Here is a 23,187-nt window from a genome sequence, read left to right as displayed (position 1 = left end):
TTGAGTGACACTTGCAGCACACTCACCAAACTTACAGACACCCAGACAACATCCATTTACACTGGTAGCCTGTCTTGTCCCAGTGTGTCCACCCCCCCTCCTCCCAAAACACTCAAACGTTCCAAGACACCCACCCAACACACATCCACCACACCTCAGCATACTGTACAGGCACCTGCATCCACATCACGCACACCTACACCTGTTACAACCACTTCCTCTACCTCCACTCCGACACCTTCCTCCATGTCCACCCCTACTGCCCCTAAAAAACGTTTCCTTTCCCATGCTGACCTTTTCGAACCCACTGGCCCACCCCGTCTCTTCCCTAAACGTGCCCATCTCCTTGCCCTGTCCACTCCTTCCATGTCCAAGTCCGCCCCTGTCCGCCCTTCCCATTCCCGTGTCCCTTCCCCAGTGAGCAAGAAGCCATGTGCTGGTCCTGGTCCATCTGCCAACCCTCAGTCCAACCCCGCTCCCCCACCTTCCAAGGCTAAACCAAAATCCCCTCCACTTCTCAAGCGTAAGCCCAAGCACTCCCTCTCCCAGACGTACGCCCAAGCACACCCCCTCCCAGACGGAAGTCCCCACCCCTGCCATCCCCTGCCCCTCTTCCCTGAGGAGCCGCCCCATTGATGTCCCTTTATGGTGGAGTACAATGTGCACATGTGGGAGTCAAGTTCGGGCCATTTGGGCCCATCAGCTTTTTTGTGTTGGACTGGCCAATGGCCTCATTTGGACAATCTGCTCTTACTATTTCTGAAATAAAATTTGTGTGCCCAGCGTTGGTGTTGGCACACTCTGGATACGTAGTTCATTGTTTTATTGTGGGTGGGGTGTGGGGGTGGGGGGGTGAGGGGAGGAGGGGAAGGTGTTGTGCACATATGTGAACTTTGGGCAGGTTGCCTTGGCCTTGTGTCGGGTAAGTACCTCTTGCTCAGGTGTGTATGGCTTGTGATGTTGTGAGGGGTTGTGGGTGCGTTGCGGGGTGGGTAGAGTGGGTTGGTATGTAACTGTGCCTTTTCTTCCCATGTTTGGTAGGTTGCAGTACTTACCATCGTCGTCGGCCACAGTCGTGGAACTATATGGCAAGGAGCAGCACTGGAATGATTTCCAATTCTCTCTCCATGTCTGCTTCAGCGTGTTGTGTGTGCCTCCAGTGAGTGTTTCCCTTTTATTTGGTTCGTTTACGCCAGGCTTTGAGTGGCGGTGGTTCCCGCCCCGGAACTGACAGCGGTCTTGTGCTTCAATATTTGGTGGGCGAGTAGGGCCTTTCCGTTGGCCTGTGGGCGGCCTCTTCCGTCGTTGTCGGCACTCCTCTGCTGGCGGTGAGTGGTTTTCAGGCTGCCTGTTTTTCATGTGCTTCATTATTTGGCAGTACAGACCGCCAGCCTGTTGGCGGTAGTCACCGCCACCGCCGGCGGTGCGGTCTTTTCCGCTGTGTTCATAATGAGGGCCTAAGTCTAAGGAGGCAGGTAATACACCTCTCGTCTTAGTAGATCATATGCCGCTTTTCAGAACATGTACCTTAAGGACAGTTTAGTCAGCCTCAGAGATAATTCTGGAAAGCTGAAAAGTCAATATTACAGGAGAAAGAATGCAGGCTAAGTGTTGAATAAACTTTAAAGTTACACATCAGTAGCCCTGATCTGGGAGGCCTTTAAAACATTTCTGCAGAGCAAAATGAATGCTAAAAGTGCATGGATTAAGAAATGGGATAGTAAGTAGGTAAATAAATCAGAACAGGAGCTATATAAAGTGCAATGAGAAGTGACAAGGACCCCCATCCCAAGAAAAAGAGGAACGAAGGAAGAACAAAACAGTATTTAATCAGACAATATACTAAAATGTATATAAGGGTGTTAATAAAAATCGGTAGGCTCCTGGCTTGGAGAATTAAACATGGATCAATTTTCAGTCAAATCTGTAATAATGACCTGGGTATTTTGGAGGAGGACAAAAAGCTCACCGCAAACTTATTCCTAAAATTTTATCATGACTTTTTAACAAAAAAACGCCTCTATCAGAGGCCAATATAAGGGAGTTTGTGAAGAAGGCCAGCCTAGAAAGCATTACTATGTGACAGCAAGTTAAATGCATCAAATTCTTCTTTAAAGAAGAGATTGGGGAGGTAATTATACCATGACCGTCGGCAACAGTGAGGATGGGATTCATGAAGAATTGTATAAAATGTATAGAAATCTTCTGGTTCCTTAGCTGAAATGAGTATTTGAGACATTAAGGTTAAGAGGTGAGCATATTCCACCCTTTGAGAAGGTGAGACTGTTACCTTCCTCAAAACTGATATAAGACCCAAAAAGACCCAGAGAGCTGTAGGTCTTATCGGCATAAAACACTGACCAACAAAGATTCCTATATTTATGAAAATCCATGTAATATATGGTGGAGGACAAACATGATAAACTACAGTTAATCTGGCCATACCTACACAGCATTACTGTGCTTAAACAGATAAACCTCTACAAATTTTTTACAACACAAGCTTATCATTTTTTCAGACGTAAATGACTATGGGCTTTCTGTATCTTACCCTGTCCCTGACAGTTTAGGGTGGGATATGGTATTTGGTGCAAGCATGGCATAGTTGGAGATTTCATGTGTTGGTGGAAGCAGCAAAGTGAACAGTGAGTAAAGGGAAGAACAGGCAGAGAGGAGAAGTGACTAAGGAAGCTGAGGAGGGAGAGCACAGAGCATGTGAGGTACCTTCCTGCCTAAAAGAAAACATACTGGCTGCACATGAGAACTCCCCCCCTGCCAAACAACCTCCCCTGAAAAAAAGCAGCAGGGAGGCAGGAACAGAGAGAAATATTAAGCCTTCACACTATGCAATATAACCTCAGGTAGTGCATAGATACAATTCTGAGGGGCCACTAAATCAAGAATTAACATGGGAAGGTCTCAGACTTGTCTTCATGGCATCAGAGGGAGGTAGATGGCTTTAGTGATAGAAGCCAGGGGCTCAGCATGGTAAACAAAGGCTTAGAGCAGACTTGTCTAGGCGAGCTGTAGAGGATGTGAGATGACAAAACCTTTGCCACTGAGGAGTGTAGAACAGAGGGTGACTGAAGGATACAATCTTGGATGAGGCCTAAAAAACTTTGATAGTAACCAACTGAAGAGTAGGTCATAAACATGTGTTGCACCTAAGCAAAGTAACTCCAAAAGATATGATGAATGAAATACAGAAAAACTGTATGTGTATATATCCAAAAACATACATCAGCGGGACGGGAGCAGGTCCCGTCCGTAACAAACAAACAGCATCCTCACATTAATACAAAAAGGAAAGGGCACTCCATTAATTAGTACACTTGAAGTCAACTTCCAAGAATCAAAGGCTCTGCCTTCCCCTAAATGATAATGATAATGGCCCTATTCTAAGCTTCCAAAGTAGGTAATCCATGAAATGACTCACAGGGTAATCAGAGAGAATTCCCTAGCTTGTAGAAGTAACAAAATCCTGACAAAAAAAGGGTGGAAGCACCATCAAATGTAGGAGGGGTCTCCAAGAAGAATATTTATTCCCAGCAAATGATAATCAGTCTTGCTCTGTCAAAATATATAGCTGCTAGTGAAGAAGATGACAATGAAGAGGAAGAGAGTAGAAGAGGAAGAGAGTAGAAAAGAAGATGGAGCACCTACATGTGGATGAAGTAAAAAACGTGTGTTCAAAATAATGAGAGAAAACATTATTTGAAGGTTTTACAGATCAGAGTGATATTACAATAGATTCAAACAACACAATGTAGTCTAAAATAAAAACTAGAAGTTTTATATGAAATAACTAAAACATTACAACCACCTCCATAGAAAATACTCAGACAATTGCCAGTTAAGGAGTGTTAGAGAACCATGCAAGACAAAATAATCCCTACCTAAGTGAAATTTCAAATCCACAGAGGGAGCAGACATGGACACGTTTATAGTGTAATTACCGAAGAACTCTTTCCTGATGCATATTCCTGGTTAAACAGATTATTAAAGATTTTCAGAGTGTGCACAGAGATTCATATAGCTTCAGCTTGTCTAGGTCCGAGGCCAGAAAGATTTTAGTAAACTTTCTAACTTATTCCTTAAATGAGAATCCTCTAAGTAGGTTTCTAATCAAAGGGTAGCCAATTTGAAGTTTCCTATTTGATCAGATTTCTCCAAAACCGCTAAAGCTAGAAGGTGAGAGCAAGGTAAGAAGATGGAATTATCAAACAATTATGGGACAACTATCCAATTGCAAAACATACAGCACTTCTTAAAGTAATGTGGAAAAATAAGATGTACAATCTCAGGAGCAGTGCAGAAGCGGAAGACATACTACACCAAAATCAAACTTTGGTTGGTTGGTATCACTACAAAATATCAAATAATTAAAGTTTACACATAATTATTATGAGATTGAGCTATTGTTAAATAGAAAAGGCACGACAGAACAGGCACTTTAATCTGATCCCACAAGTGGGGAGGGGTTGGTTTAAAAGTAACGAGTATGGAAACCTTCAAATTAGGAAGGTTACTCGAGGACGGGAATGTGGCACAGGGGAAGAGGAACAGGTTATCTTTGGGAAGTGCCTAAAGTATCATAATGGTATGCTACTGCCTCAGCGAACAAAGTATGATTGAGCAAGGGCATTATGGTTCAGCTGGAATCCCTAATGGGGCCTGCAGGCCCTTTGTAATTTTAAGAGTGGTTGGAAGTCAACCGAGGTATTTTCAGTATCCAAAGAACAAGAATTTGTTTTAAAAAAGGGTCTCCCCACCACTGTTTTTTACAGAAGCTTCCTCTTTGCAACTTCAAAATGTGGAAATGTATGTAAAAAAAATACCAATAGATTACTATTTGAAATGAAGATCACAAATTGTTGACAAGCAAATTGTTTACTAGTACCAGTACTCAATAACATTACCTACAAAAAGTCGTACACAACTTGACTAAAAAGGATCAAAAAGGTTTTATTCGAAGAAGATAAATAAATGACCTGACACAGGCTATCATTAGCACACTAGATATTGTGACGAATAACAGTGTATCCCTTGTTATTCAAGTGGTACATCTAAAGCATTTGATAATGTCAAATAGGATTGGGCCAAGACTTATTGTAGCTGTCCAGGCTTGCTACGCTGATTCAACAGCAAGAGAAGTAGTTAACTATATTCACACTCAAAAATTACAAATAGGGGGAGACCTAGGATATACAGAATAAATACATATGTATATTTTACACACCTGTTTAAAAATGATCAGATTGAAGAAAGTACAGGCTGCTTTTGCACATAGTGGGAGGTACATACATTTCTGAGAATGCAACATTTTGGCTCACTCCAACATGTACTGCATCTGCCACACATCCCTGATTGCTTCAAAGACAGGCTTAACACCCCTTTAGAATAAGCTGATATAAGAGTTTTAGTTGATTTATATATAGAGGGAAAAATCAGACGCTGGAAAAAACACTGAACAGTGACAGTTGGAGAAGACCCCAGATTCAAATTCTACCGATTGCACAAGCAACTCCAGTTGATTTGTACAGAGGACAACTCCTCACTTCTCATGACTTCTGAAAGCTAACTTAAATTTAGTCATGAAAATAAGAACAAGATATCTAAGTAGTATAAATCTCTACAGGAAATGGAATATGCCATAATGGAGCTGTTGGAGCCAATCTGGTTTGAAAGCTTGCCAAGGCAATATAATTCAAATATATGCACATTTCTCTTGACAGTCTATACCAAGTGGTTCCCCTGGCAGCATTAAAAAAAAAAACAATTTCCACACCTTTCAGGTGATAGTGGTCACAGAAGAATCTACTGAGGCTGCACCAGAGTTTCCAGTGAAATGCCCCAGGCACGGATTAAAGGAGGCACATGATATTCACATTTTGCAGTTGCCACGAGCTACAAATATAGTGGTATTCAATGACTAGGTAATCTTCCCTTCGTCTCACTGTCTGGGAATATACAAAGACCTGCTGCTTGCTACACCTAGCAATGTGGTACAGGAACATGCTGCAGGCACCAAAGGGTGAGGACAAGAAAATGCCAACTTTCTAAACGTGGTATTTTAGAACTGTGTTTAAAAATCTGACGTTACCATTAAAGAAGGGTTTTAATTACAATTCTTTAGACATGAAAGTCAACTTGTTTACCTGTTCCCAACTGGAAGTTACAGCTTATTAAATGTAATAAGGTAATTTCAATATTATCCTATAGGAGAGGTAGACATTCCAGTACTGTAAAACACATTTAAGCGTTTTTCACTACCAAGACATGTAAAACTTAAAAGTACATGTCCTACCTTCTAAATACATTGCACCCTGCCCTGTGGGCTGCTCAGGGCCTACCCATAGGGGCAACATGTGTTTTTAAAAGGAAAGTTTGGGTTTGGCAAAAGATTTATTTTGCCAGGTCGAAATGGCAGTTTAAAATATGCACACATTGGCTGCAATAGCATGCCTAAGGCATGCGTAAAAGGCTAGTTAAGTGGGTGGTGCAATCAGTGCTGCAGGCCTACTAGTATAATTTAATTTACAAGCCCTGGGCACATCAGTCCCACTTTTCTAGGGACTTACATGTAAATTAAATAGGCCAATTGAGAGTAAGCTAATTCTACCCTGCTTTAAGGAGAAAGCACAAACACTTTAGCACTGGTTAGTAGTGGTAAGCTGTGCAGGGTCTTCCAAGCCAACAAAAACCAGAGTGCAACAAGTTTGGGGACGAGGCTGCAGAAAGGCCCAAGTCCAACAAAGAGAAATAGCCGAATGTTCATGAATGGTTAGGGGATGTTCGAAGAATGTCCACACTAGAGAGATCCCACCTAACTAGTATTTTATGTCTATGGGCTCCTTAGCCACTTTCTTTTTTATTTTAGATGCATAGTGATAATGAAGGGGTACCCTGTCTGGCCTGCCTTCTGAAGTCAACACTCCTTCCCCATACCTGCTACTGTTCTCCAAATGCAAGAGATTTTCAGATGAGCTATGAGTGAAAAGTAGTAATGGGACTTATTTGATTGCCTAGCTATTGACTTACACCACCCTACTGACAACTGACATCCCAGACTCATTCACTATTGATGTAACTGCAGGTACCTATGTATTCCCACCTTCTTTTATCTTGTTGTGGTTTGCTTTTCCAAAATAAAAAACTGTCAAACATACAAAATGTAGCAATGTTTAGCATTCACAAGATATTCAAACAGCATAGTTTTCATTATCAAAGTTTTATCCTAAATGAAAATATAAAACAAACTACCTTCATAGTTTCCTCAAGATAGCGGGTAGAACTTCCATTTGCATAAGCAGTTTGGACAACAGCCATCTTTAAATTTAAATCTACCTGCAAAAATCAAAATGTGACAATTTTGAGAAATAAATAAGACATGGATTTTACAATGTCAGTGATATGAAAACAGATGGAGAAGGTGAATATTTAGTTTTAATTCTCTTAATAAAAGATATCAACAACAATTCTAAGAAAATGTTAATAGGCTGTCAGGTATTTGTTACCCGAGTATACTGTAATGCATTTTCTCTGGATTAACTGGTGTGGTTGTTTAGTGAAGAGAATAAGAAAGATAAGTAAGAATTTCCTGCTTTGTGTCACAATAGAGGTGAGGGGGAGACAGCCCAAAAAAACACTTGCTTAAAAAACAAAGAGGTAGGTCAAGAACACGACTAGAGACTTATTACCTTATCTTGCAGCAGTACCTATAGAAAAAAAGGAATACGCCAAGTGCAGCTGCGTGGCCCACTTCCTTACTTTGAGGCCATGACGCCTATAATTAGGCAGAGGTGTAGTTATAGTTAGGGATACATGGCAATCACAGGTTACCAGTCATTCACTAATCTGCTTGTACTTGTTTACCTTTGGTGTCCTGAGGCTACAATCCCTTTGGACTGAAACTGAATTTTAAAGTGCTCCCTTTTTAGCACTTGACTCTCTCAGCGTAATGAGGCTGAGAAGTCAATACTTACTTCAGGAGGTGGTGTGGGTTAAAACTATGAAACATTGACATTTTGATAAACTTAATCTCCATGCAGTTCTTTATTTTAAAAAAGAAAAATTGTACTGCAAGAAAGTAATTTATTCTAGACTTTATTTTCAAAGAAAAAAAGAGCTTAGCACCTTTTGTACCGGAATGACAACCTATCCCATAAGTGTTTGTACCTTCTATGCACTAAACAAAGGCCTCGTAACCAATGATATGCTATGTGGGGCTGGATTCCAGACAAATGAAGTCTTCTCTGAGGAGTCTAAGTCAGCGGATTTCAAACTTTTAAATGCGCAACGGCCCTACAGAATTGTTCACAATTCAGGTGCCAATTTAAATATGTCTAGACTGATTTAAACATTGCAGTTAAGTTCTGTTACCTGCAGTACATTATTTTCTACTTAAAACAAAGCACTTTTACCTGCATAATGCTTCTTTTGTCCAGAGCCTTGTGCTCCCCTCTCCCTCGATCACTTGAGCACCCCCTAGTGGAACCCTCCCCAGTTTAAAGACCCCTGGTATAAGTTAATATTTTACAAAATCAAGAGAGCAAAGATAATAGTTTCTTTGATTCACTAAGTGCAAAGTTCTCAGAAATTTACACTGGTCACCTGCCAAGAACATACAAATGCTCACAAAAAAAATAATTAACCACACAAAGAATAATGTACCGACTAGCAAAATACTGCTTATAATGGATTCAGGAAGTTCTTCTAGGTGGTGACCAAAAGTAAGCCACTGTATGGTCAACAATGCCCAATTAAGGGGTACATTCAATGTCACTGGATTCTAAAGGTTCAGCAGACACTGAACCATGGAGGATACAGTAGTTTATTAGGGTGCTAGTACAGACTAGATTTCCATTTAACGCAGCCAATGTTAAGAGAATATACATCATAGGTCTCATCAGTCACAGAGAGAGTTTCCGGAGTTTGAAGCATCTATGGCTAAGAATCACATACAACAGCCACTTGAACGTCCAGTGCTTTAGGGAATGCCAGGTGGTAGGATATTTGCAGCCCGCACAGAGTCTAGATGTTTTCCTCATAGAAATGTGAACCCCTGATGAGAGCAACACAAGTCACTCCACCTTGAATTCCCCCAGGTGTCTAGTTTTAAAAAAATTGCACATTTACTAGATTTCACTTGGTGCCAGCTGACCTAGGGTCCAAAATCTACAGCTACCCACATTCAAAAAGAAGTTTTCAGTGGAAAAATGTGGCATCTCCGTTGTGTTTTAGGCCCTTTCCTGTCGTGGTTGCTAGGCCTACTGTCACAAGTGACATTTGTTGTGGGAGACTTGGGAGAAAACAATATAGTAGAACATCTGCTATTATCAATTGGATTTCTCTGCATTTGAAAAATGCCCTCTGAATCACATCTTAGTATGGTTACACACATATTCAGAGATGTACAAATAACCACTGCTCCTAAACTCCGAATCTGGTGTACATTTCGGAAATACATATGTTTCTTTCATCCCAATCTGTCACTCATATTTTACCAATTGAATTGTTCTATACTCTGTACACAGTGAAAACCATTGTAAGGTGTAGCCCAGTTGTTCCCTCTGTGTTCCTCATGTTCTTGGACAAACTACAAACCCTATATATCACTGCAACCAAAAGGGTCTAGTAGGCATAATGGTATATTGCTTTTGTAAATCATCCATCCTGACCAGAAGTTACAGATTAAAACGTTTTAAAAAATGGCTGTTTTTTTCCTGCTCATTTTTAGTATTGTTTTATTTCAACTGTTAGTCTATTTGGGAAGGTCTTGAGGGTTCTATATAAATAAACCCTTACTGAATTGAGATCTTCGTCTAATTTTCAGAAATGTATAGCCTTCCAGTATTGCCAATGGGTTTTGCATAGTTTCCTCCACAAACTTGAAGGAGGTTGAAAGAACAAAAATTAGGAGAAATTGTCTAACTCTTAAAAAAAATTCCAAAACTATGGTAATAAAATGTGTTTTTGATACAACTCTGTGTATTCCTTAAAGCTGGGAAGGAAGTGACTTTAGTGAAGCAAACCTTTAGTTAATGTAATTTTGTGGAAACAAAGACAAGTTCAGCTAGGCCCAATAAACAACCCTTCGTACTTTGGGAAAATGCACTACATACAATCCTGAGATGAGGACAATATATATCAGTTGCAGTTTCGAGTGTGCAAAATAACATAGCTTGGGGGGGGAGGGGGGCAGGGTAGGAGAGTTGTTTATGACTTTGATGAAGTTCCCTATAATGTACAACCAGGACTACAAGTAAGTAACTTTCTTCTGCATCACTGAATTTCCACTGTAAGTCAAAAATCTCAGAAGAGAATAGCAATCTAAAGCTAACCTTTCATTGGGGCTCTTGCTCAGCAGAAACAGGTGCATACACTATTATTTATTGGTAAGAACGATAGCTGGTTAACCATAAAGATTTCTGAGTGGCTTCACCAACCATAGATTCAGTCTTTGTGACAGAAGCCAGGCAGTAATATCTTATGAAGATATGCACGGACCAGGTAATTTTTAACACAAGTAAATATTTGCCACACTCTACTTGGCAAGAGATTGTTTGGATGTGGCTACTCCTTCATGAATATGGCTACAGTTAATAAGTAACTGGATGGATTTCTTTAGTGACTGTGTTTTATTGAAATAAAAGTGAAGCACCCTTTTTGCATTTAAGGAGTTCAATGACTGTTACGCTAGTGTAGATGGATTTGTAAAGAAGGCAAGTAAGGTAATAATCTAGTTTATGTAGATTTCTGACACTACCCTTTTGCCATTAAAATCTGTACTGGTCTATAGCAGGCCTGAATTTCGCTAACCCTACGTGCCAACATTATATGTATTATGATTGCGGTTTCCCAGGAAAGAGTGCAATGAAGACTTGTGAATAGGCTCAAAAGGAGGTCCCATTTATTTTATAGGACTACATTAAGTTCTCATGAAGGAGATGGTTTTCTAATCAGAGAAAAAAGTTTCTTTAGCCATTCCAAAAAATTCGTAGCTCACTGGTATTTTGAATAAGGGGCATTTGGTTTGGAGGCTGTATACAGGCTGTAATTACAACACAGTGCATCTTTATAGATGAACACCCCCAATTTTGATGAGGCCATGGTTCAAAAGGTATGGAATGATAACATCCTATTGACATTAAATTGGGCTATTCACATTGTTTTGGCACCATATAGAGAATCTTTTTCATTTGAGGGCTTTGCAGATTCTTATGGATGGACATTCTTCTTGGAATGTCCATACAAGCTGGTAGTAGATGATCATAATGACCAATATCAAGAGCCATGCAGCCATATTCAACAATGTCAGTTTCAGATGTTGCATTTGCCCCATAGCCTGGTCAGTAAATTTGGCTCCTGTGTAGTATGATGGACATTTCAAGTAAATGTGGATACCACCATTGTCTCAGTCAGTCTGGTACTAATAAAATCATTGTCGCTTTGCACCTGCATAATTTCAAGACCATTGTTGGAATCAGTGGGATTGAAGAAAAAGCATATAGAATATAGTAATGTTCTTGACCAACTGATCACAATGCATTGCTCATTGAGCTTTGTCCTGGTATTATGGATGCAATGTCTCAGCACCTTTTGCTTTGTGCTATTAAAAAGGATTCTAGTGAAAAAGTTCCGCATTCTTTGAACATTTCTTCCACCAAGTGATCGTCCGGGATCCACTTATGGTTTGCTTCGGTCTGTAGACTTAGCATGCCAAGGATGTGAATGACTCTTAATATGATGGACAATGCCCACAGCCAGATCATTCATGCTTTAAGGGCTTGAACTTATTTTCTAGGCACATGTGCCAGATGTCTCAAATGCAATCTCAAATTTGGAACAATGGAAATGCAGGAACCCCCAGAACTGAGGAGGTGAAGGACCATAGAGCTGTTGGCTTGGTCTTGTTCAACAGAAGGGGACACTCATTGCTCCAAAGGAAACACTTTTCCTTCCACTGTGTCTACTGTCACCAATAGAGAGGTCAGACTTTGAGCATTTTTACAGCTTGATCTGAAGGCCTAACCTGCATAAAAATAATTGTCTTCTTTTTTATATCTTGTTTTGCCCTTAACTGACTGTAAGCTTTGATGAACCAGTCTTCTAGTTGTGGGTAGAAGAAAATCCCTTATCTTTGTAGCTGTAGGTGAGCAGCTATTACTGCCACGCATTTGGACAATGTGCATGTAGGTAGATTTGATTCTAAATGGTTGCATTTGTTAGTGAACGACAAATGCCGACTAAGAACCTAAGGTACTTCCTGTAATGTTTTGTCACTGAGACATGGAAATATGTGCCTTGTAAGTCCATTGCACACATCCATTCTAGTTGTCTATGATTGGGGGATAGAGCTATAGGACAGCAAGCACTCAAAACTTTGCCTTTCTGTTTCACTTGATATTAAAGTACAGATCCAATATTGGATCCGAATTCTAGTTTTGAGCCTTTCTTTTGAATTAGGAAGTATCTGGAATAAACTTAGTTCCTCTTCAGAGATGATGAAACCAGTCTGATTGCAGGTTTCTGTAATATCAGAGAGGTTTCTTTCCTCAAGATTGAAATTTGGTGCTTCGATATTGCTTTTGGACGAGCATGTGGTGGTTTTGGTTTGAAAAGTAGGGAGTACCCATGAGTCACTATTCAGCACTCACTTGTCAAACATAATTGTTTCCCACTCACTCAGGTTTAGAGATAACAACTTCCCCCTGCTCCCACTGGATTGGCAAACAAGTGTGGAAAAAGGATGTCACTGTCTATTTCCAGAGAAGTACCTTCCGGATGTAATTGAAGACCTTTCCAAAGTTACTTAGCCTTTGATTGTTACCGCTGGTAAAGGTACCTCTGGCCTTGCTTCTACTGTAGCTGATAAGGCCCATGAAGGGAATGAACGTTTAGCATATTACAGGCGCTCTGTTTTTAAATTGCATGTTATAAAAATAAAACCTCCTTTACTTTTTGAGCACTACTCCCTTCCGGTTCTCTTCTTCATTGTCCTTCTTTAACATCTTAGTATTCTTCCAAATAAGGTGAATCCTGAGAAGGGAAAGTTTTGCATCTTAAATGTGCCTCCGGTTTGAGGATCACCAGTCTTAACCACAATGATCTCCTTAGAGGCACCACATGGTAGTAACCAGTTGCAGCAGCTCAACAGAGTTCACTGTGGCACTAGTTAATTGGTTAGCCATGAAGGAGCTCTCCTTCGCTCTCTCTCCTCTAAGTCATGTCGTCTGTGACCATGGAGGTCACAAGCAGTTGGCCCTCTACTGCACATTTTTTGTCCGGTATGGTCTTTGCTCTTTTCGAGCACTGCTGTGCCATGATGGCGTCCAATTGATGTGCCTATTGCAGTGTAGTCTGTCCTTGGGTCCGAACTTAACAATTCTGGCTTCATACGAAGTGATTTGTAGTTTTTAAGAAGACATGATGGTGCAGTTTTGACTGTCACAATTTTAAGACGTTTTTCTCTGCTATTTTTAGAAGGCCCAGAACTAGAATTAGGAGAAGCCCAGGGGACACCCTTGGCTGCAATGTTTTCATTACTACTGAAGCTTCAGTTAGTAGAACTCATACTGAAATGTTCAACCTACTGAAAGGCAGTGGAAGGTAGTAATATTGTTCACTGGCAAACAAAATTGAACCTTCGTCTTCAGTTTAGGATCTTGATGGCAACCTTGATGGAGACCTCCATCTTTTTCGCCACTGCATAGTTGGATTGTTTGGTCTCCCTAGACGTGAAGTTGTCATACAAGGAGACCTTGCCACTGATGTTAACTGCAGTGTTTTCTGCCTGTCCCATAGCTTTGCATATCCCCAGTGACTTAAAAGTCAGACAATTCCTGGTGGTGGTGACAGCTTAAGAGGGTGGAACCTGAAAAAGGTCATCTGATGAAATGACAAACCGTGGAGGGCCAAATGGGAGCGAGGTCTCTTCAGAAGTGAGACCGGTCTTTAGAGCAGGAGTAACAGACAAGTTAAGAATCACTCTGATGTAGAGAAATGTGATGGCTACTCTAGCTTGAATGAAGTGGCAGAGTCAACTGTACCAATGACGCTGATATAACCATGGAAGGTTTCAAAGGCACTGGTTCATCAACGGCCAGGGCCACTTCGATGTCAATGGTGAATATGTCCCAAGGTGGGTGCAGGTTCTCTTAAACAGCAATGGTGAAAGTGTTATCATGAAATTTGAGGCTTATACATAAAAGATTACTTAAATCTCTCAAAGGAGTATGACTTCCTTGCATGGGCACATGTCTCCTCTCTGTCTCTCTCTTACTGGAATTGAAAATTAATAATGAGACATTTAATAAGAATTCTTAAACCGCACGTTTGGTCTTACCATCAAATGCCATTGAGACCACGGGGCACTATTCCTACTGATCCCCTCTTTCTAAAATGTGTAACTCACTCCTGTCTATGAAACAGGAGTCACTCCTCTTTCAAGCAGGACATTTGTCTCTCCGCAGCACAGGTGTCATGCATTATGAACTTGTAATGATTGACAGTTCACACACAAGAGGGAGGAACAGAGCCAATAGGTATTTAAGCAACATATGGCAACAGCGCTAGGAGTGATTTGAGTTACATCTATATCAGATGCATGGCATGCATCCTCCAGGTGAGGAAATTTGGCTGCCACAAGGTATGCACTGATCAGCATGCCAGTGAATGTGCACAACCAACTATAATCATCAATCAAGTCTCCACTGTCATCAACTACATACAGTTTTTTTTTAAAGTTTGTCAGCTAAACGGATTGCCAGTCAGTAAAAACACATTTTTGTCACAGACATAGGATCTTTCTTGTGCAACTTTAGAAAAACCCATCCCCTACAGATCGTTATTCCACCTATTGAAGATGCACACTGAAGACCCTTGCAGGAATATCTTTTGAACCTATCAGTTGTAGCAAGCAAATCTTGCAAATGTGCGTGCCATCACTTTCATGGAAGATAAAAGGATTACGGTTAATTAAACAGCATTTTACCTTTAATAGAAGTTCCTTGAGAAAGGTGCTAATTAATGTAGCAATTTTATCTCCATCCAGAAGATGAAAGTGTCCAGCGCCGTCATTATAAAAGTACACAATTCTATCAGCATCTCCATCAAAGGAGCAACACCTTTCCATGGGTTTCATATCCAGTCCTGGGTCAGAACATAAATGTAAGAGGATACAAATTATGTTTTGTTGTGAAGGATAAACAGATTCTGTATATCTGACATTTATGTGCAATTTACAAACAACAAATCTAGCCCAAAAGGGCAGCAGAGCTCTGTACATAGAAACAAGAAGTGAAGCTGCTCACATAAAGGCATACATCAACATGCAGATAGGTTTACAATGTTAAATGAGAAAAGCAAATAAAAACACACAAGGCATCAGAAACAATACACTGAATTGGGATGATACAGGAAGGATGCAAGGGATTCTGTTGGGTGGTAGGAAGATTGTGAACAGGTTCGGTGTGAGGCCTTTCCTGCCTGCCAGTGAGCAAGGTAGAAATGGAACAAAACAGCATAGGAAGTATTTTTACCCTTTTTCCATGCACCCAGGAGCACATTAGCTAAATACCTTTCAAACCACTAAACCACTCCTGCTAAGCTATTACCTGATCCCTGAGTTTTGCGTTCCATCATCTTGCATTCTCCAAGCAACCATGCATCCCATTCAGATTCAGGAACTTCTATTGTCATAGAAACTTCAACGGAAATAAACTCTACAAAAAACTACAGCCACTTTTTCATTACTGCCTCTGGTTAAAGGCATTACATGGTTGACAGATTCTACACTCCTCTGACATTTGGCCCTTGACCATACTGTACTGCCACGGTCTGCAACCCTTGACCCTGCTTCAGCAGGCAGGTCGCTCCCCGCTCCGCCGCCCAGCACCACCTCCTCCTCCTCACCGTCTGTTCCGTTCGCCCCTTTAAATTCCCCAGCTGCTGCCTCCGCTGCGGCCCCTCCCGCCTCCCCCTCCTCACAGTCCGGTCCTTTTGGCCCTTTAAATTCCCCAGCCGCGGCGTCCCCTGCGGCCCCTCCAGCCTCCTCCTCACCGTCCGTTCCTTTTGGCCCTTTAAATTCCCCAGCCGCTAAGTCCCCTGCGTCGCCTCCCGCCTCCCCCCTACTCCTCCTCACCGTCTGTTCCTTTTGGCCCTTTAAATTCCCCAGCTGCTACGTCCCCTGCAACCCCTCCCGCCTCCACCCTCCTCCTTCTCACGTCCGTTCCTTTTGGCCCTTTAAATTCCCCAGCCGCTGCATCCCCTGCGGCCCCTCCTCCTTCTCACCGTCCCTACCTTTTGCCCTTTAAAATCCCCAGCACCAGTCCCCCAGGCCCCCTCAAACAAACCTATTGTCTCCTCACCCTCCACTCACTCAACCCAGGCCCTCACCCCACCTGCACCCTTTTCAGCCCCACACACACTCATGGCCCCTTCGCCTGTCTCACCTGTCATTTCTCCTGCTCCTCATCCCTCACACCACACACCAACCATAGCAACACCCCCGACAACACACACAACACCCGCAACGCAACACACACCTGCTCTGCCCCCACCCCCACCCCCACCAACCAGTCCCGCAGCACACCACCCCACAACACCCTCATGCACCACACCAACACCACCCACCACAACCACCTCAACTGCCTGCTCCTCAACACCCACTCCCTTCACAAAACATGCCATAGAACCGCCTCAACAGGCCATGTGGTGGCATCGCCATCCTACACAGGGACACCATCAAAGTCACCACCAGCTCCCAAGACACTATCAACAACACAGAACACATGCACTTCCTAATCCACATTAACAACAACTCCACCCTCAGAGGTACACTAATCTACAGACCACCAGGACCACGCCCCGCCTTCTGCGACACCATCAGCTTGCACGCCCTCACCTCCATAGACTACATCCTCCTCAGTGATTTCAACTTTCACTTGGAGAACCTACAAGAGCACAACTCTACCTCCCTCATAGAAAACCTCACCAACCTTGGACTCAAACAACTGGTCACCGCACCCACCCACTCAGCAAGACACACGCTTGACGCAATTTTCACCTCAAGCCAACACATAGCCTACACCCACACCACCGAACTCCTCTGGACTGACCACCACTGCGTCCACTTCTCCTTCACCAAACCCCCCACACACCACCATCAACACACCACACCCTACCGCAAGTGGGACAAGATCCCCACAGAACGCCAGAACTCCCAACTGGCTCACAATCCCTCATGGCCCCTTCGCCTGCCTCACCTGTCATTTCTCCTGCTCCTCATCCCTCACACCACACACCAACCATAGCAACACCCCCGACAACACACACAACACCCGCATTATTTAAAAAAAAATATATAAGCCTACACCAACAGACCCCAACACAGGAGCACACAACCTCTCGAAATGGATCACTACCTGCACAGACACACTAGCCCCCCTGAGAAACCACATCGCCACCCGCACATCAAGAACGCCCCATGGTTCACCCCCCGAACTCCAAGACTCCAAGCGCAAATGCCGCAAAGCGGAGAAAATATGGCAACAAGAACCCGCCAAAAGAGATCACTACAAGACACGCCTTGACAACAACTCTCAAAACAGCAAAGAACTCTTCACCATCATTAATGGACTAGCCAAACCCAAAACCAGCAACATAGACCCCTCACACACACAGCCCCTATGTGACGCCCTCTCCAACCACTTCCACCACAAAATCCTGGACATCCACAACAGCTTCATACCACACACACACCCACCACACACACCCCTCACTCACCCAACTCAACCCCCACTCATGACCCCCCCCACCACACTCACCACCTGGGACCCCACCACACACGAAGAAACCGAAAAAACCATGAACTCCATCCACTCCGGATCCCCCTGCGACCCCTGCCCACATCGCATCTACAACAAAGCCAGCCCAACCATCGCCCCCATACTCCGCGACATAATCAACTCCTCTTTGGACTTCACCACCTACCCAGACCCCTGGAAGCACGTGGAAATCACTGCTCTCCTAAAAAACAAAACAAAGCCGACCCGGAGACCCTCTCCAACTATCGCCCCATCTCCCTCCTCCCTTTCCCTGCTAAGGTTGCCGAGAAACTAGTCAACCCCCGCATATCCCACTTCCTCGAAGAAACAACACTCTTGACCCCTCACAATCCGGGTTCCGCAAGAACCACAGCACGGAAACCTCCCTCATCGCATGCACTGACGACATCAGGACCAAAGTCGACAAAGGCGAGACCGTCGCACTCATCCTCCTAGACCTCTCCGCAGCCTTTGACACTGTCTGCCACCACACACTTCGCACACGCCTCCACAACATAGGAATTCGCCACAAAGCCTTAGACTGGCTCACCTCCTTCCTCATCGAACGGACCCAGAGAGTCCGCCTTCCATCTTTCCACTCCACCGCTACCAAACTCATCTGCGGAGACCCCCAAGGGTCCTCCCTCAGCCCCACACTCTTCAACATCTACATGATCCCCTTAGCCAACATCCTCCGATCACACGGAATCACTATCCTCTCCTACGCAGATGACACCCAACTCATCCTCTCCCTCACCCGCAACCCCACCACCGCCAAAACCAACCTACACGCTGCTCTCCTCGACACCGCCAAACTGGATGACAACTAACCACCTCAAGCTTAACTCCAACAAAACCGAGATCATCATCTTCGGCCCCAACAAAACCATATGCGACAACTCCTGGTGGCCCACAGCCCTAGGCCCCGCACCCACCCCCGCAAACCACGCATGCAACCTCGGCATCATCCTGGACCCCTCCCTCTCCATGACACAGCAAATCAATGCTCTAACCTCCTCCTGCTTCCACACACTCCGCACTCTAAAAAAATCCTTCAAATGGATTCCCACAGAGACCAGGAAGACAGTCACCCATGCACTCATCAGCAGCAGACTAGACTACGGTAACGCCCTCTATGCCGGCACCACACTCAAACTCAAAAGCAAACTCCAGAGAATCCAGAACACAGCTGCACCCCTCGTCCTTGGCCTCCCCTGCCACGAACGAATCTCACCACACCTCAAATCTCTTCACTGGCTCCCCATAGACAAGAGAATCACATTCAAGATCCTCATCCACGCACACAAATCCCTCCACAACACCGGCCCAACCTACCTCAACGACAGAGTGAACTTCCACACTCCCACCCGCAACCTCCGATCAGCCAACCTCGCCCTAGCCACAGTCCCCCGCATCCAACGCACCACCACAGGAGGCAGGTCATTCTCCTACCTCGCCCCCAAAACCTGGAACTCTCTCCCCACCAACCTCTGCAAAACCAAAGACCTCCTGCTCTTCAGAAAGAACCTCAAGACATGGTTGTTCGGACAGTGACCCTCCTTGCCCCTCCTTTGCCCCCCCCCCAAGCGTCTTGAGACCCTCATGAGTGAGTAGCACGCTCTATAAATCTTTTTGATTGATTGATTGATTGAGAGCCCTTTTCCTGGAGCAGTCTAAAACTGCTAGGCCTTAACCTTGTGCCAGTAAGGCTGTTTACCACTGGTGACTCATGTACACAGTACTTTTGCACTCCAAACTCAAAAGTCAAGGGCTTGCTTTTAGGCACTCTACTCTCTCAGGGCTGCATCCAAGCTTACTCCACACAGTATAGGGGCTTAGGGACAGAGTGTGACACAACTGAGAACTCTCATTAACAGACAATAACAACAACCCTGTTGAGTAGTTTATTGTATAATTGAAAAGCTCTCCAATAACTAGTCAGTCAAGTAGTGCACTCATAAACTCAATGAGCTTAGGAAAGCTGAAAGCCCTAGCATTAACTGTGCCCAAATTAGAACTCGAAACATGTTTATAGCTCCACTGTGCTAAATGTCTATTTTACATTGGGTCCTTGGTCAAATGTTTTCCTCATGGTACAGTCAACAATTGTCTGCCTGTCTTTTCGTGTAATGCCTCCTTTGCACTGTTATGGTTAGCCTTCTGTCAATCAGCCCCCCGGCATGCAAATCGCTCAATGCAATTAACAGTGGACACAATAGGGTCCCCACAGAGCATCACTAAGCATTTGCCCAGCTTTGCACTATAAGTCCTAGATATCTGCAACAATCCTCTTTCAAAGGGACCAAGGGGTTATGCTATGTGAGGGAAGGGTATTCATGTGACCTTGCATTATAAATGAATAAAATAAATCATCTCGGAGTTCCATGACTTTGTGTAGGAACTCTATCTTCGGGCTTGTGCTTCTGTAAGGTCAAGGAAACTCCTCGAGGACTTGTAATATCTTTATAAGACAGAGGTTAGCTTCTCTCCTTTATTATATGTCAGCTAAATGTTTTATACCACATACATGCAGCTTGAGTGCCTTATCCCCTTATGCAAAAGGGTGCATAATAATATCCTTAAGATGGGCTTGAATGAGGTACATTCTATATCTATAAAGCAAATCGACATGCTTCTTGAAGTCAGGAAAAATGGTCCAATGTTTACAAAGGCGCTAGTGTATTCTGAAAGCCCACAACTGTTAACTATCACAACTATGCTTTTTCAAGTCACGCTACAGTACGCCTTTTTAAAGGCTGCATCGGTCTTCCATGACCTTCATGAACACAGTGTTACATTCTTGGACATCACAACCACATATCAAAAAAGGGGATGCTGTTACATCACAAGTAAATGAATAAAGAGAGATCAAATCCAACACATTTGCAAGGTAAAGCTGAGGCATCTACAAGAACCATGTGATGCATATCGGAATAGTTGAAATGTAATGTGCAGAAACCGGACAGGAATATGAAATACTAAACTGCATACCAGGAGGAGGTTTTTGCTGAACCTTCACGTAGTCAGCCCCACAAAGGTGATTCAGCTTTCCGCAGGCCCCGTCATTAAGAACATGAAGGAACAGTCCCGTCTGTAGGTAATGCTCCATCTCTTTCAGCTTCATAGCCCCAATGCCGTTTGCACCATCAACTCGAACAGATCTATGGCTATCACCACTGCTGGCATTCTGAGGAGGTGACAGAGCATAAGCAGATAAGAACATATGAAAAACATAAAAGGGTGCATTCTGTTCTCACTCCTCACTTCTGTTGTTACAACGTGGGGACCACCACTGAAGTACAAGGAGAGCAAGAGAACGTACAGATGGAACACTTTGATTCATTTATACAAAGCCTTTCCAGTCGCTTTTAGACGCGTCTCAGCTTACACTGCAGTGACAAACGTCCTGTTACCAGCAATGTTCTTCTACCAGAAAGTTTTGAACTCTTCTTCTGCAACTCTCCCATTCTGAACCATCTCACCCATGTCTTTCAAGACAGGACTGGTGAACGGAGGATAATAATGTAACCGAAATGTGTCTAAACTAACTCCAACAATCAGATACTGCAACATAAGCAGGTGTAACTTGTTTTCCAGTATCAGCACATCAGAATCAAGGGGAACTGGGAAATCTTAGGCAAAGTTTATGTTCTAAACTTTCCAGTGTGTAAAAGTGAGACATCCATCTCCACATTCTTTGTTGAGTCTGAAGAGTATCACACATTTTACAAACAATACTCTAAAGAATACGTCAGTCTTAGGTCTTCCTTTTATGCTGGTTCATTTGATAATAAAATTATTTGATCTTTCCTCAAAACAAATTACCTTGAAGAGTGATTTTATAACCAAACTGAGTTCATATAAAACTGCTTAAAATTCACTGACCGATGACACTTACAATAAACACAATGTCCAGTGGTCTTTCAGCACTAGTCTTTAAAAGCTTTATAAAATAATTAGGTTTTTTAGGATCTTTCTAACAATGACTAAGAGGACATTTGCCAAAGTTAAACAAGTAAGAAGCTGCAAACATTAGGCCAGTGAAACAAGGAGAATGTCTCACCTTCAGCTTTAAATTTGAACCTGGTGATATTGAGGAGAAGCTCGTTAAGCCCCACCAAGAGAACAGAGAGAAATCCTATTTGCCAGATATTGAACACACTGCAACACAGATATGCATTGCTTAAACATAATTTGATACAAATCCTTGTGTTCCGGGAATTTCCATGCCCATGCCCCACAGGAGAAGAACGATTAAGAGCACAATATATAATTAAACTGAAACTGAACACAGTATTTTATTAAGCATCCCAGTCCTCATCTACAGCAATACCTTGGCACGGCATAGGAGACCTTCTGTCCCCCCATATGCTACCATTTTTGTGCCGTCTGCAGCAACTGGAGTATTTTGGGTTACGGCAACATCCAACAGTTAGCGCAAGAGAGGTAGTGGCAGAGGCTCCCAGAGAACAACGTCCAACTGCATTACATTAATCTTGAGTAACTTCCTAGCATCTTGAGGGTTAGTCAAGATATGCGCTTCACTTTTGACCCAGCTAGGAACCACAAGGCATTAACAAATTTAAGTTGCAGGTATGTTTCTTCTTAATGGTTGCATAAGCGCCCTGCGCTTCTTGGACTACACCCTCAGAGAGGTCAGAGAGTACTTTTGTACTGCAAGTCTCTATTTTTTCTTGCCATGCTTAATATCACATTTCAATCCCTGTAGTTTGTGGGCTACCACAGGCATTTGAAGAGCCGACAAAACCGGTCTGGAGCCAAGGTCTGGTGCTCCTGCTCTAGTATAGACACTACCGAAAGCTGTGACCTGTTGAACAATTCAATGAAAAGGTTATTAACACAGGTTCATCATTTAATCTAGCACTTGCTAAGTTTTGAGAAGTTACTCCCCTCTACCATCAGCATTTTCCTCAATATTGTTAATTTGCAGCTGCATTATGCTGACAAAAGTTTATTCATGTGATCCAAGCATGCAGGGAATATGTCAATTTTAATGTAAATTTTGCAGAGGCTCATCTGCACAACCGGAAGAAATAGAGGTACAGCCATCAAACAGTTTAAGTACCCTTCTGAACACCAAATGTGGGTGATAGTCCACTACTACACCTGCCACACTGATCAATATAACAAGCTGGTGTGTTCCGATCAGACTGTGGGACTCCAATGACTGTAGACCTTTCCCAAACAGACACCGAACCCGTGGTCACCAGTGACTTCATAACCGGTTCTTTGGAAGCATCAGTGGCAGCTTCATGTAGGGTTCAGTGGCGCAGGGAATTGTTTAGAAAGACCTTTTATTTTTTACCTAAGGTGTGGGATAATCAGCAACTGAGGCTTC

At 43.2% G+C, this 23,187-nt stretch overlaps 1 protein-coding gene across 2 annotated transcripts in view; it reads right to left on the bottom strand.

Annotated features, from left to right (window-relative positions):
* Positions 1-23,187, bottom strand: part of PGM3 (phosphoglucomutase 3) — a 328,635-nt gene that overhangs the window by 158,255 nt on the left and 147,193 nt on the right. For both annotated transcript variants that reach the window (XM_069235611.1, XM_069235610.1), the window contains 3 exons: positions 20,820-21,015; positions 14,996-15,153; positions 7,264-7,347 (listed from right to left, as the gene is read on the bottom strand). In XM_069235611.1, coding sequence (XP_069091712.1) covers positions 7,264-7,347; positions 14,996-15,153; positions 20,820-21,015 — 438 coding nt within the window. The remainder of the gene's footprint in view (positions 1-7,263; positions 7,348-14,995; positions 15,154-20,819; positions 21,016-23,187) is intronic.

Source organism: Pleurodeles waltl, chromosome 5 (assembly GCF_031143425.1).
Source record: "Pleurodeles waltl isolate 20211129_DDA chromosome 5, aPleWal1.hap1.20221129, whole genome shotgun sequence".
Classification (NCBI taxonomy): domain Eukaryota; kingdom Metazoa; phylum Chordata; class Amphibia; order Caudata; family Salamandridae; genus Pleurodeles; species Pleurodeles waltl.
Note: the sequence above shows the minus strand (reverse complement) of the source record. Positions and strands in the feature narration are given on the sequence as shown.